Below are 12,093 nucleotides of genomic sequence, written 5' to 3' on the forward strand. Positions count from 1 at the left end.
TGGTCTTGAACTCCTGAGCTTAAGCTATCCTCTGACCTCAGCCTCCTAAAGTGCTGGGATTATAGGCATGAGCCATTGTGCCCGGCCTCAGACTTTTCTTTGTATATTTATTTAAACACAGAGATATCATGCCTCTCCCCTTTTACATAAATGGGCCTGTTTATATTCATTCATTCAACAAATGTTTATTGATAGCTATACTATTGTCTGATGTACTTTTCCTTTTTGGGATGGGTAAACATCACTGCACTAGTATTCTATAGCAGCAGTCCCCAGCCTTTTTGGCACCAGGGACTGTTTGGTTTACTGGCTTCCTGGAAGAAAATTTTTCCTCAAACTGGGGGTTTCAGTATGAAACTGTTATACCCCAGATCATCAGGCATTATATTCATGTAAGAAAACCGCAGTTTAGATCCCTCATATGTAGGGTTCGTGTGCCTATGAAAATCTAATGCCAATGCTGATCTAACAGGAGGCAGAGCTCAGGAAAGAATGCTCACGTGCCTGCATCTGACCTCCTGCTGTGCAGTTCAGTTCCTAACAGGCCATGGACTGGTATTGACCTGTGACCTAGGGGTTGGGGACTCCTGTTCTATAGTGTGATTTTTTTTTTTTTTTTTTTTTTTTGAGACTTAGTCTTGCTCTGTCACCCAGGCTTGAGTGCAGTGGTGTGATCCCGGCTCACTGCAACTTCTGCCTCCTGGGTTCAAGCAATTCTCCTGCCTCAGCCTCCTAAGTAGCTTGAACTTCAGGTGCATGCCACCATGCCCAGCTACTTTTTGTATTTTTAATAGAGATGGGGTTTCACCATGTTGGCTAGGCTCGTCTCAGACTCCTGACCTCATGATTTGCCTGTCTCGGCCTCCCAAAGTGCAAGGATTACAGGAGTGAGCCACCGCTCCCGGCCTTATAGTATGAACTTACCATACTTTATTTACCAATTTTGTTATTAATGAGAGTTCAATTTATTTCTAGTTTTTCTCTATTACAAATAAATTTTCAGGGAACATCTTTATATGTGTATCTTTTTGTATTTGCGAGTATTTTTTCAAGCTAGGTGTCTATAAGAATTGGAATTAGTACCCAAAGAACTATAAATTGTTCTATTATAAAGACACATACACACATATGTTCATTGCAGCCTTGTGTACAATAGCAAAGACCTGGAACCAACCCAAATGTTCGTCAATGATAGACTGGACAAAGAAAACGTACTACATATACACCATGGAATACTATGCAGCCATAAAAAACGATGAGTTCATGTCCTTTGTAGGGACTTGGATGAATCTGGAAACCATCATTCTCAGCAAACTGACATAAGAACAGAAAGCCAAACACTGTATGTTCTCACTCATAGGTGGATGTCGAACAATGAGAACACATGAACTCAGGGAGAGGAACATCACATACTGGGGGCAGTTGTGGGTGGGTAGGGGAGAGACAATGGGGGTGGGGAGGGAGGAGAGGGTGGGGAGATAACATGGGGAGAAATACCAGATATAGTATGCACCTAAAGTAAAATAAATAAAAATGACAACACAGTCCTGCATATATACGAAAGAATTGGAATTGGGTGGTCAAAGGGTATATGCATTTAATTTTATTGATTTATTTTTTTGAGATGGAGTTTCCCTCTTGTTGCCCAGGCTGGAGGTTAATGGCACAATCTCAGCTCACTGCAACGTCTGCCTCCTAAGTTCAATTAATTCTCCTGCCTTAGCCTCCCAAGTAACTGGGATTGCAGGCAGGTACCACCACGCCGGGCTAATTTTGTAATGTTAATAGAGATGAGGTTTCACTATGTTGGTCAGGCTGGTCTGAAATTTCTGACCTCAGGAGACCCCACCCACCTTGGCCTCCCAAAGTGCTGGGATTACAGGCAGGAGCCACCACCCTCAGCTAACATTTTTGTAGATAAAAATTTCATGCTGTCAAATTCTCTCAAAAAATCCATCCCAGTTTACATAATTAACAGCAGTAAATGAAGGCATTTACCCACACTCTTGCCAAAATTAGATATTATCAGGTCTTCTTTTTTTCTTTTTCAAAACTGGTAGGGCATAAATGGTACCTCATTTTATTACATATGCTATGGTAGTGAGCGTGTTGGTACCTTTAATAATGCTATTATTGAAGTTGAGCATCTTTTCATAAATTTATTGAGATTCATAGTTCTTTTGTGAATTATCTTTATTTTTCGCTCATTTTTCAGCTGGAGTTTTGTTGAGGGTATTGATTCGAAGATGTTATTTATATGCTCTAGATAATAACCTTATAACTCTTTGTGTGTGTTTTACTTAGTCCTACTTTGTGCCTTGTCGTCTTTTAACATTGTTTGTGGCACGTTTCTGTTGAATGGAAGATTTACATTTTACATCTTTTTTTTTTTTTGAGCTGGAGTCTCTCTCTGTTGTCCAGGCTGGAGTGTGGTGGCACAATCTTGGCTCACTGCCACCTCTGCCTCCTGCGTTCAAGCGATTCTCCTATCTCAGCCTCCTGAGTCACTGGGATTAAAGGTGCACGCCACTACATCCTGCTATTTTTTTTTTTTCTTTTTGAGAGGGAGTCTTGCTCTGTCACCCAGGCTGGAGTGCAGTGGCATGATCTCAGCTCACTGCCACCTCCGCCTCCTGGGTTCAAGCAATTCTCCTGGTTCAGTCTCCCGAGTAGCTGGGACTACAGGCGCATGCCACCATGCCTGACTAATTTTTGTATTTTTATTAGAGATGGAGTTTCACCATATTGGCCAGGCTGGTCTCGAACTCCTGACCTTGTGGTTTGCCTGCCTTGGCCTCCCAAAGTGCTGGGATTACAGGTGTGAGCCATCGCACCTGGCTGGCACACCTGGCTAATTTTTTTTTTTTTTTGAGAGGATGTCTTGCTCTGTCATCCAGGCTGGAGTCAGTGGCACGACCTTGGCTTACTGTAACCTCCATCTCCCAGGTTCAAACAGTTCTCCTGCCTCAGCCTCCCAAGTAGCTGGGACTACAGGCGCCTGTCACCATGCCCAGCTTATTTTTGTATTTTTAGTAAAGATGGGGTTTCACCATATTGGCCAGGCTGATCTCGAACTCCTGATCTCAGGTGAGCCACCCGCCTCAGCCTCCTAAGGTGCTGGGATTACAGGTGTGAGCCACCATGCTTGGTCTGCATTTTACATTTTTAGTGTCAAAGTTGACAATTTTATTTTTTTTGAGATGGAGTTTTGCTCTTGTTGCCCAGGCTGGAGTACCCAGGCTGGTGTGATCTTGGCTCACCACAACCTCTGCCTCCTGGGTTCAAGTGATTCTCCTGCCTCAGCGTCCCTAGTAGCTGAGATTATAGTCATGCACCACAGTGCCCAGCTAATTTTGTATTTTTACTAGAGATGGGGTTTCTCCAAGTTGGTCAGGTTGGTCTTGAACTCCCAACCTCGGGTGATCCACCTGCCTCGGCCTCCCAAAGTGCTGGGATTACAGGCATGAGCTACTGTGCCCAGCTGACAGTTTTTCTTTCCTTTACCTTTTCTGGATTACATGACTTAATTGAGCAGTTTGAGTAAGAAAATCGTTTTGTGTTTTTTCTCTTTTCTTTTCTTTTCTTTTCTTTTTTTCTTTTCTTTCTTTCAGATGGGGTTTCATCGTGTTCATCAGGCTGGTCTTGAACTCCCAACCTCAGGTGATCTGCCTGCCTTGGCCTCCAAAGTGCTTGGATTACAGGCGTGAGTCATCATGCCCGGCTGTTTTTTTCTTTTTTTTTTTGAGACTGAGTTGTGCTTTGTTGCCAGAGGAGTACAGTGGCTCAGTGGTCTGGGCTCACTGAAACCTCCGACTCCCTGGTTCAAGCTATTCTCCTGTCTCAGCCTCCTGAATAGCTTGGATTACAGGCACACGCCACCACGCCCAGCTAATTTTTGTATTTTTAGTAGAGATGGGGTGTCACCATGTTGGCCAGGCTGGTCTTGAACTCCTGACCTTGCGATCTGCCTGCCTTGGCCTCCCAAAGTGCTGGGATTACAGGTGTGAGCCACTGCGCCAGGCAGAAAATTGTTTTTATATTGTGAATTTTTAGTACTTCAGTAATTTTTTTTTTTTTTTTTGAGACGGAGTTTCGCTCTTGTTACCCAGGCTGGAGTGCAATGGCGCGATCTCGGCTCACCGCAACCTCTGCCTCCTGGGTTCAGGCAATTCTCCTGCCTCAGCCTCCTGAGTAGCTGGGATTACAGGCACATGCTGCCATGCCCAGCTAATTTTTTGTATTTTTGGAAGAGACGGGGTTTCACCATGTTGACCAGGATGGTCTCGATCTCTTGACCTCGTGATCCACCCGCCTCAGCCTCCCAAAGTGCTGGGATTACAGGCGTGAGCCACCGCGCCCGGCCTAAAATGTACTTTTTAAAGGAAACTTCACAATTAAAAGACAAGGATGAAAGGAAAAAAAGAATATAGATGTATTTATTACCATTGAAATGTACACATAAAAATGGTGAAGATGGTAAATTGTATATGTATTCTTAAATACATATTAAATTAAAGTGTTAATAACCTCAATTAAAATGTTATTTAAAAAGTCATTTAAGGCCGGGCGCGGTGGCTCAAGCCTGTAATCCCAGCACTTTGGGAGGCCGAGGCGGGTGGATCACGAGGTCAAGAGATCGAGACCATCCTGGTCAACATGGTGAAACCCTGTCTCTACTAAAAATACAAAAAAAATTAGCTGGGCATGGTGGCGCGTGCCTGTAATCCCAGCTACTCAAGAGGCTGAGGCAGGAGAATTGCCTGAACCCAGGAGACAGAGGTTGCGGTGAGCCGAGATCGCGCCATTGCACTCCAGCCTGGGTAACAAGAGCGAAACTCCGTCTCAAAAAAAAAAAAAAAAAAAAGTTATTTAATATGGAAATATTGAGACATTCAGATTGTTTTCTGTTTAGTTTTTCGTTTTCAGTGGGGTACATCCTTACTGTTTACCCTACATAAATTTTATCTGGTGAACACATTGTTTGTTCACATGTACTGTGGGCTGGCAGGTCTACCTAAGAAGCTGTCAGAGTTAACTTAGGCTAAATAGTTGGATTGCTGGCCGGGCACAGTGGCTCATGCCTGTAATCTTAGCACTTTGGGAGGCCAAGTTGGGCGGATCACCTTAGGTCAGGAGTTTGAGACCAGCCTGGTTAACCTGGTGAAACCTCCTTTCTACTAAAAATACAAAGAATTAGCTGGGTGTGGTGGCGTGCATCTATAATCCCAGCTACTCTGGAGGCTGAGGCAGGAGAATCACTTGAACCTGGGAGGCGGAGATTGCTGTGAGCTAAGGTCATGCCATTGCACTCCAGTCTGGGCAACAAGGGTGAAACTCCGTTTCAAAAAAAAAAAAAGTTGGATTGCTTCAGTCAGAGCTCCATCCTTTTCAGTGGGTTTTTGAACAATTAGAAACAAAGTCATGTGGGCCAGGCATGATGGCTCATGCCTGTAATCTCAGTGCTTTGAGAAGGTTGAGAGGGGTGGATTGCTTGAGCTTAAGAGTTCAAGCCATTAGACTAAGCCTGGGCAACTTGGCAAAACGCAATCTCTACAGAAAAATATATATGTCTCTACACACACACACACGCATACTCTAGCTGGGTCCACTGGCATATTCCTGTGGTCCCAGCTACTTGGGAGGCTGAGGTGGGAGGATTGCTTGAGCCCAGAAGGCTGAGGCTGCAGTGAGCCATGATTGAGCCACTGCACTCCAGCCTGGGTGACAGAGTAAGACCTGTCTCAAAAAACAAACAAAACAACAAAACCATAGTCATCTGTACTTTTATGGAGACATTTCTTCAGTGAGTTTTTATATCTCCAGTTAATTCAGCTAATATTTATTGAACACATATTATATGTGCATCTCATTTTAAAAGATAATTTTAGTAGTTCCTAAACTCATTAAAATCTTAGAGATTTATAGTTCCCCCAGAGGAGAGGGGAATTATTATTATTTAATTCTATTTGTTTGAATTAGAGAAAAGTTCTAACTTTGTGGTGAATAGTTTGAGAGATTAGAAAATGTTAATTCTATGTTATTTATTTATTTATATATTTATTTTTGAGACAAGGTCTCACTATGTTGCCCACCTCAGCCTTCCAAGGTAGCTGGGATTACAGGAAATGGAGGTTTAAAATAGGTATATCTATTACTTAGAGAGGTAGGATTTTGGGAGCCTTTATAAATGTTTCCGTAATACAAGTTAGAAGGGAGTAATTCTAAGATATAGTCATCAAGCATATGCCTATGCCTAGGTTTATGTTGCATTCAACAACAGTGAGGCTTATAAGAATTAAAATTCTGGTCCAGATGCAGTGGCTCATGCCTGTAATCCCAGCACTTTGGGAGGTCTAGGAGGGCGGATCACCTGAGGTCAGGAGTTTGAGATGAGCCTAGCCAACATGATGAAACCCCATCTCTACTAAAAATACAAAAATTTAGCCGACTGTGGTAGCGCATGCTTGTAATCCCAGCTACTAGGGAGGCTGAGGCAAGAGAATTGCTTGAACCCAGGAGGCAGAGGTTGCAGTGAGCCAAGATCCTACCACTGTACTCCAGCCTGGGTGATAGAGCGAGACTCTGTCTCCTCCCGCCAAAAAAAAAGTTCTGGGTTGGGTGATTAAAATATACTATTCTACTGGGAATTTCAAGGTATAGAATTAAAACTTGTCTTTTTTAATTAGTTTAAAAAAAAACTTGAACCAATTCTGTTAATTAGGATATATTTTTTGTTACCTTCAACTGTCAGTATAAAATAGGTATTTGTAAGACTGTAGTTCTTTTTTTTTTTTTTTTTTTTGAGACGGAGTTTCGCTCTTGTTACCCAGGCTGGAGTGCAATGGCGCAATCTCGGCTCACCGCAACCTCCGCCTCCTGGGTTCAGGCAATTCTCCTGCCTCAGCCGCCTGAGTAGCTGGGATTACAGGCACACGCCACCATGCCCAGCTGATTTTTTGTATTTTTAGTAGAGACGGGGTTTCACCATGTCGACCAGGATGGTCTCGAACTCTCGACCTCGTGATCCACCCGCCTCGGCCTCCCAAAGTGCTGGGATTACAGGCTTGAGCCACCGTGCCCGGCTTGACTGTAGTTCTTTTAAGCTTTATTAAACAAAAATGACTACAGCATTAAACTTATAGTTATTATTTAAAGTGGGACTATTGCTGTAAATTCCATTCAGAATAACTTTACTTTATATCTAGACTAATATTTAGATTGAATGTTGAATATGAGGCCTATAAAATGTTTAGTATCTAGCCGGGTGTGGTGGCATATACCTGTAATCCCAGCTACTCGGGAGGCTGCGGCAGGAGAATTGCTTGAACCCAGGAGGTGGATGTTGCTGTGAGCTGAGATCATGCCATTGCACTCCAGACTGGGCAACAAAAGTGAAACTCTGTCTCCAGACAAACAAACAAAAATGCTTAGTATCATTGGTATATTGAGCTATATTAGAAAATTATAGTCTCAGGCCGGATGCGGTGGCTCACACCTGTAATCCCAGCACTTTGGGAGGCAGAGGTGGGTGGATCACAAGGTCAGGAGATGAAGAGCATCCTGGCCAATATGGTGAAACCTGTCTCTACTAAAAATACAAAAAACTTAGCTGGGCATGGTAGCAGGCACCTGTAATCCCAGCTACTTGGGAGATGGAGATTGCAGTGAGCCACGATCACCACCACTGCACTCCAGCCTGGGTGACAAAGGGACAGTCCGTCTCAAAAAAAATAAAGAAAGAAAATTGAGCCGGGCGTGGTGGCTCAAGCCTGTAATCCCAGCACTTTGGGAGGCTGAGGCAGGCGGATCATGAGGTCGAGAGATCGAGACCATCTTGGTCAACATGGTGAAACCCCGTCTCTACCAAAAATACAAAAAATTAGCTGGGCATGGTGGCACATGCCTGTAATCCCAGCTACTCAGGAGGCTGAGGCAGGAGAATTGCTTGAACCCAGGAGGCGGAGGTTGCGGTGAGCCGAGATTGCGCCATTGCACTCCAGCCTGGGTAACAAGGGCGAAACTCCGTCTCAAAAAAAAAAAAAAAAAAAAACTATTAAAAAAAAAAAAGAAAATTACAGTCTTACAGTCTTAATTCTGCATTAAGTTTGTGTGGTTGGTACATGGCCAAGTATCTGATGTTCCCTCTAAGAATCTACAGAGGAGGGAATATTTTTCTGGGAGTTAAATTAGTAAAAGCCATTCTTTTGCTAGTAAGAATTATCTGAAGGGCTACTCTGGGCACACTGCCTGTGGGGTAGCCTGTTCGGCAAGGAGCAGTTAAAAAAAGTCGGGCGGGTGTGGTGGCTCACACCTGTAATCCCAGAACTTTGGAAGGTGAAGGCGGGAGGATTACCTGAGGATGGGAGTTTGAGACCAGCCTGACCAACATGGAGAAACTCCATCTCTACTAAAAATAGAAAATTAGCTGGATATGGTGATGCATGCCTGTAATCCAGCTACTCAGGAGGCTGAGGCAGGAGAACCACTTGAACCGGGGAGGTGGAGGTTGTGGTGAGCTGAGATTGTGCTATTGCCCTCCAACCTGTGGAATAAGAATGAAACTCTGTCTCAAAAAAAAAAAAAAAAAAAAAAGAATTATCTGAAGATTTGAGGAATGCTGGAATCACTAATCAGTGTGCCGTATAAATAATATTAGGGAGACAGTTCTGAAGTGATCGGAATTTACTGAGTAGGTTCCACAGACACCCTGAAAAAGAAAAAGGTAACATAGGTAGATTCCGTCTCTGCAAAAAATAAAATAAAAAATTAGCTGGGTGTGATGGCCCATACCTGTGATCTCAGCTACTTGGAAGGCTGAGGCAGGAGGATCACTTGAACTGGGGGGTCAAGGCTGCAGTGAGCCATGGTCATGCAACTGCACTATAGCCTAGGTGACAGAGCAAGATCGTGTCTTAAAAAAAAAATGAATTTAGTTAGTGGAAATCTTATTCATTTTATTATATCCTCTTTTGGAAGAAATCTATGAACAGGAGGATGGTGGTCAGCTCAGAAGATAGCAAAGGGAAGCCTAAAGCATGAGTTGGGCAGCTGGTTTGTTGGGAGAGAAGTTTGTGATTTACTGCTTCCTGAGGCAGGCATATTCTTACTGAGCAGAGGGATTTGCCTCGTTTGATGTCATTAAATATTTCAGTGAGTCATACAATTATTTTTCCATGGGCTGATGCTTGTTTACCCTAGCACCTTTTCTTTCTCCCCCCGCCCCCCTCCCGAGATGGAGTCTTGCTCTATTGCTCAGGCTGCAGTGGCGCACTCTTAGCTCACTACAACCTCCGCCTTCTAGGTTCAAGCAATTCTCCTGCCTCAGCCTCCTGAGTAGCTGGGATTACAGGTGCGTTGACACCAGGCTTGGCTAATTTTTTTTTTTTTTTTTTTTTTTTTGAGACGGAGTTTCACTCTTGTTACCCAGGCTGGAGTGCAATGGCGCGATCTCGGCTCACCGCAACCTCCGCCTCCCGGGTTCAGGCAATTCTCCTGCCTCAGCCTCCTGAGTAGCTGGGATTACAGACACGCACCACCATGCCCAGCTAATTTTTTGTATTTTTAGTAGAGACGGGGTCTCACCATGTTGACCAGGATGGTCTTGATCTCTCGACCTCGTGATCCACCCGCCTCGGCCTCCCAAAGTGCTGGGATTACAGGCTTGAGCCACCGCGCCCGGCCCGAAGTTGCACATCTTAACCAACCTTCTTTTGTTTGGCTCTGCTGTACTGACCAGGTCATCTTTTAGGTATTGCTGCTGGACTAAAGCTTCTTAAGGCAAGGCCAAAATCTCCTGAGTACAGAATTGTGTCTGTCACAGAGAAAGAGCATTAAGTACTTATCGAGTGAGTGTATTAGAACATACCTGGGACAATGTATTTGTGACATAGCTAAACATGGTTTGGTTATTAATGACTTTTTAAAATACTCTTTATTACAGAAAATTTTAAGCATGTAAGAATGGACAAGATCTGAAGTTTGTAGCTCCCTCATCTGCCTATCACCCTGATTCAGTAACCATGATCACTCTTTTTTTTTTTTTTGAGACGGAGTTTCGCTCTTGTTACCCAGGCTGGAGTGCAATGGCGCGATCTCGGCTCACCGCAACCTCCGCCTCCTGGGTTCAGGCAATTCTCCTGCCTCAGCCTCCTGAGTAGCTGGGATTACAGGCACGCACCACCATGCCCAGCTAATTTTTTGTATTTTTAGTAGAGACGGGGTTTCACCATGTGGACCGGGATGGTCTTGATCTCTTGACCTCGTGATCCACCTGCCTCGGCCTCCCAAAGTGCTGGGATTACAGGCTTGAGCCACTGCGCCCGGCCACCATGATCACTCTTGTTTTATCTCTATTACTTCCTACTCTCCTCTTCTTATATTATTTTGATGTAAATCACAAAATTTTGATTATTTTGATGTAAATCACAAATTATATATATCATTTAATCTGTAATTATTCCAATATGTATTTCAAAGATACGGACTTTAAAAAATCATGGCCATGCCATTATCACACATTAAAGAATGACTTGGCGCCGGGCGCGGTGGCTCAAGCCTGTAATCCCAGCACTTTGGGAGGCCGAGGCAGGTGGATCATGAGGTCAAGAGATTGAGACCATCCCGGTCAACATGGTGAAACCCCGTCTCTACTAAAAATCCAAAAAAATTAGCTGGGCATGGTGGCATGTGCCTGTAATCCCAGCTACTCAGGAGGCTGAGGCAGGAGAATTGCCTGAACCCAGGAGGTGGAGGTTGCAGTGAGCTGAGATTGCACCATTGCACTCCAGCCTGGGTAACAAGAGCGAAACTCCGCCTCAAAAAAAAAAAAAATGACTTGGTTTTGATAAATATTAACTTCACTTCAGAATATGTATACTAAAAATTCCTAATAAACCTGTTATGTGTAATTTCCAGGCAGTTAAACTTAGAAATAAATCAATAGGACTAGCTTTATTGTTATTCTGTTTCATGTTTAGGCTATCAATATGACGGCTGAAGAAACAGTGAATGTAAAAGAGGTTGAAATCATTAAGCTAATTTTGGACTTCCTGAATTCAAAGAAGCTTCATATTAGTATGCTGGCCCTGGAGAAGGAAAGTGGAGTCATAAATGGCCTGTTTTCAGATGATATGCTTTTCCTGAGGTATGATTTCGTTATATTCTGAAGTTGTAGCTCCTTCAAAGAAATGTTAAATATTAATAAGGTAATATGTATAATACAGATAGAACTTTATAATCATGAAAAGACTATGTAAGGATAATTTTAAAACATATTTTAAAAACCGAACATGTACAAAATAGGCTGGGCCCGGTGGCTTACGCATGTAATCCCAGCACTTTGGGAGGCTGAGGCAGGTGCATCATTTGAAGTCAAGAGTTTGAGACCAGGCTGGCCAACATGGTGAAACCCCATTTGTACTAAAAATATAAAAATTAACCAGGCATGATGGCGCCTGCCTGTAATCCCAGCTACTTGGGAGGCTGAGGCAGAAGAATCACTTGAACCAAGGAGATGGAGGTTTCAGTAAGCCGCGATCTCACCACTGCACTGCAGCCTGGGTGGCAGAGTGAGACTCCTTCTCAAAAATAAAAAAAAGAACATTTACAAAATAATACTTTCTGTAGAATGTTTTTAATAGTAAGATCCAGAGGTCTGTTCAAAAGAAAGAGTCACAACTCCATTGTGGTTGTGCTATCAATGTAAAAGATATTTGACTAAGAAAATAGAGACTTTGAAAAGGTGAGGAAAATGTTTCTGTAATGCCATTTTTGGCCATAGAAATAAAATGTATTCATTATAGAAAATATAGAAAAATAAAGAAAAATCACCCCACCACCCAGACATAATATTGTTTTTACTCCTTGCTGTTTTTATTTTTATTTTATTTTTGAGACAGAGTCTCATACTGTCACCCAGGCTGGAGTGCAGCATTTAAATCTCGGCTCACTGCCACCTCCGTCTCCTGGGTTCAAGGGATTCTCCTGCCTTAGCCACCCAAGTAGCTGGGATTGCAGGCGCCTGCCACCATGCCTGGCTAATTTTTTAATATTTTTAGTAGAGATGGGGTTTCACTATGTTGGCCAGGCTGGTCT

General features: G+C 43.3%; 1 protein-coding gene across 5 annotated transcripts in view; it reads left to right on the top strand.

The window, feature by feature from the left end:
- Positions 1–12,093, top strand: part of WDR47 (WD repeat domain 47) — a 73,842-nt gene that overhangs the window by 4,492 nt on the left and 57,257 nt on the right. For all 5 annotated transcript variants that reach the window (XM_074381306.1, XM_074381308.1, XM_003933391.4 and 2 more), the window contains exon 2: positions 10,977–11,143. In XM_074381306.1, the coding sequence (XP_074237407.1) occupies positions 10,986–11,143 (158 nt within the window). In that variant the 5' untranslated portion in view covers positions 10,977–10,985. The remainder of the gene's footprint in view (positions 1–10,976; positions 11,144–12,093) is intronic.

This window comes from Saimiri boliviensis, chromosome 11, assembly GCF_048565385.1.
Source record: "Saimiri boliviensis isolate mSaiBol1 chromosome 11, mSaiBol1.pri, whole genome shotgun sequence".
NCBI classification, from domain to species: Eukaryota; Metazoa; Chordata; class Mammalia; order Primates; family Cebidae; genus Saimiri; species Saimiri boliviensis.